This window comes from Pundamilia nyererei, unplaced genomic scaffold (assembly GCF_000239375.1).
Source record: "Pundamilia nyererei isolate P.nyererei 1_Seehausen unplaced genomic scaffold, PunNye1.0 scaffold00141, whole genome shotgun sequence".
NCBI classification, from domain to species: domain Eukaryota; kingdom Metazoa; phylum Chordata; class Actinopteri; order Cichliformes; family Cichlidae; genus Pundamilia; species Pundamilia nyererei.
Genome location: NW_005187542.1, coordinates 375,378 through 377,795, shown reverse-complemented (window position 1 = coordinate 377,795; position 2,418 = coordinate 375,378). Strand labels below are relative to the sequence as shown.

Here is a 2,418-nt window from a genome sequence, read left to right as displayed (position 1 = left end):
GTCTATGTTCTGAACATGAAGCTTTACACCATACAAATCAATGCTTTCACCATTCATTGAAACGTTGCCTTATGACAAGCACCTCGGTGAAAGTGGGGAGGAAAATCCCCATTCCTCCCCGAGCCTGGTTTTACCAGGAATCTCTTCCTGTTAAAAGAGAGTTTTTCCCTCCCAAAGCACCTTTATGTGGCTGTTCTAACTTGGAGTGCCAAGTATGAATAAAACTGGATTGAACTGAACTTAATAGACCTTTTTTTAGAGGTTTAAGGCCAATGTCATCTTGGAGAACTCAGACAACACTGGAATATGTCAGGGATGTGTTTTGACTCCAGTTCTCTTCCTGGTAGAAATAGACTGGGTTATTTGTAAAACTATAGGCAAAACTCCCAATCGGTCAAAGGCATAAGGCAGGATATACCCTGATGTAATTCAACGCTTTTTCTTAAATTTAAAATACATTCTGTGTAGGCCTCACCTATGGGGTTGACATCAAAGAAGGTAACCGGGGTGTGGAGAACAGCACTAAACATGCTGTTGTGCAGAGTCTGAGCTGATCTCACCAGCCCGTGAAATATCACCAAACTCCTGGCAAAACCAAAGACCACAGCTGCTGCTGTCAAACCTAAAAGTAAACACAGCAGGACTATATTAGATATTAGACCTGAAGACTCTAACAAGAACTATAGGTATTACTATAACTATAGGCTTACCTGAATAAATACTGAGGTAAAAAGTGAGATCAAACTTTCGAAATGAGCTAGTAACATCCATTCCACTGTCCACGCTAACAGCAGTGGCTGTGCTGTTAGAAAACTCCTCCCCTGCCCTGTCAGATGACAAGACAATTCAATCAGGTACACACGAAATGATAACTGATCTAATTTCATTTAAAAAAAAAACTGTCAAATGAACAGTATAAAGTTAAGCTATTGCATACTGTATTTGCCATTAAAAATATCCACATTGGTAAAGTTCTTACCAATATACCAGCCACCAGTCCTGCAGGATATACGCAACCTGTTGAAACGGACCTCTCTTTAGATCAATTTTTGAAACACAGCATGAGGAAACCAAGTTGCATGAAATGTGTGGGAGGGTGGGAAGGTTAAGTCAGGTTAGAGCAGGGGTGTGCAATCTCAGTCCACGAGGGCCGGTGTCCCTGCAGGTTTGAGATGTGTCCTCGAACCAACACAGCTGATTTAAATGGCTAAATTAGCTCCTCAACATGTCCTGAAGTTCTCCAGAGGCCTGGTAACGAAATAATCATGTGATTCAGGTGTGTTGACCCAAGGTGAGATCTAAAACCTGTAGGGACACCGACCCTCGTGGACTGAGATTGCCCACCCCTGGGTTAGAGTCACTATGACTTTTCCACATGATTGTACAGTGAGGGATTTAATACTGATAACAGTTAATACAGACAGGTAACACCTGGAGACAGAAAGAGTGCAGGAAGGGTGTTGTAGGGTCGGGGCTTACCTCAGCTATTATGCTGAGCAGTATTATGACCATTAACACCAAAGTGTTACAGCCTGCTGTGAAGTACTTAAGGTAAACATGGCCGCTAACATTTCCTTCAGCTCGAGTTTCTTCTGTAATAGTTTGAGCAACTTCAACCTGCAAAACAATAAAATAAGTTTAGTGATAATAGACTTGCAGGTCTATTTTAACCCAAACTATTCATTTCTACTTCTGTCCATCCTTGTAATTCAGTGACTACAAAATGCTGCCATTTATGTGGGGACTCTTAATCTAATCTTTTGGAAATATACCTACATGAAGCTGATCAGTGCAGCTGCTGTCTGGTAGCAGGAGGCTGCTGGAAGAACAGTGTGACCCATGTGAGCAAATCGTCCACTGGCTGCGTAAAGACAATTTGTCTGGGTCAACCGAACATGACCCAACTGAATGTGCCTCCGCATCACTTCTCAGCAGGGACACAATATCCAGGCCAGAGGTCTGCAGCTCACTGTATGTTCCCTGGACCATGACATGACCCTGGAGAAACAAATAATGAAAATGAGCAACAATGTGTTTGTCAGTACTTAATAACAAAAAAGTCAAAAAGGCTCATCTGAAGGAATGCCTTCCTTCGGAGCAAATCATTACTATGAATTTGGAAAATTGGAAAACCACCATTAAAAATCAGTTGTGAAGCTCCTTCTACAAAATGCAGAACCTGTGAGTAAAGGGGAACACATTAAAAAGGGGATCAAGGAGATTTAATTGGAACTGTACACAAAGCCGCGTTGCCTGTTTATCCCCGACACTTTTCAGCTCGTCACCTAAGCTAACCTAAACCTAAACCTCCCAACATCAATTCAATTTTCAATTCAATTCAATTTTATTTATATAGCGCCAAATCACAACATAAGTCGCCTCAAGGCGCTTCATAGATACAGAGAAAAAAACCCAACA

At 41.7% G+C, this 2,418-nt stretch overlaps 1 protein-coding gene across 1 annotated transcript in view; it reads right to left on the bottom strand.

The window, feature by feature from the left end:
• Positions 1-2,418, bottom strand: part of LOC102209495 (multidrug resistance-associated protein 4-like) — a 24,480-nt gene that overhangs the window by 7,091 nt on the left and 14,971 nt on the right. The window contains exons 15-19 of the mRNA XM_005744282.1: positions 1,777-1,998; positions 1,480-1,617; positions 980-1,017; positions 711-826; positions 476-622 (exon numbers count right to left, since the gene is read on the bottom strand). Coding sequence (XP_005744339.1) covers positions 476-622; positions 711-826; positions 980-1,017; positions 1,480-1,617; positions 1,777-1,998 — 661 coding nt within the window. The remainder of the gene's footprint in view (positions 1-475; positions 623-710; positions 827-979; positions 1,018-1,479; positions 1,618-1,776; positions 1,999-2,418) is intronic.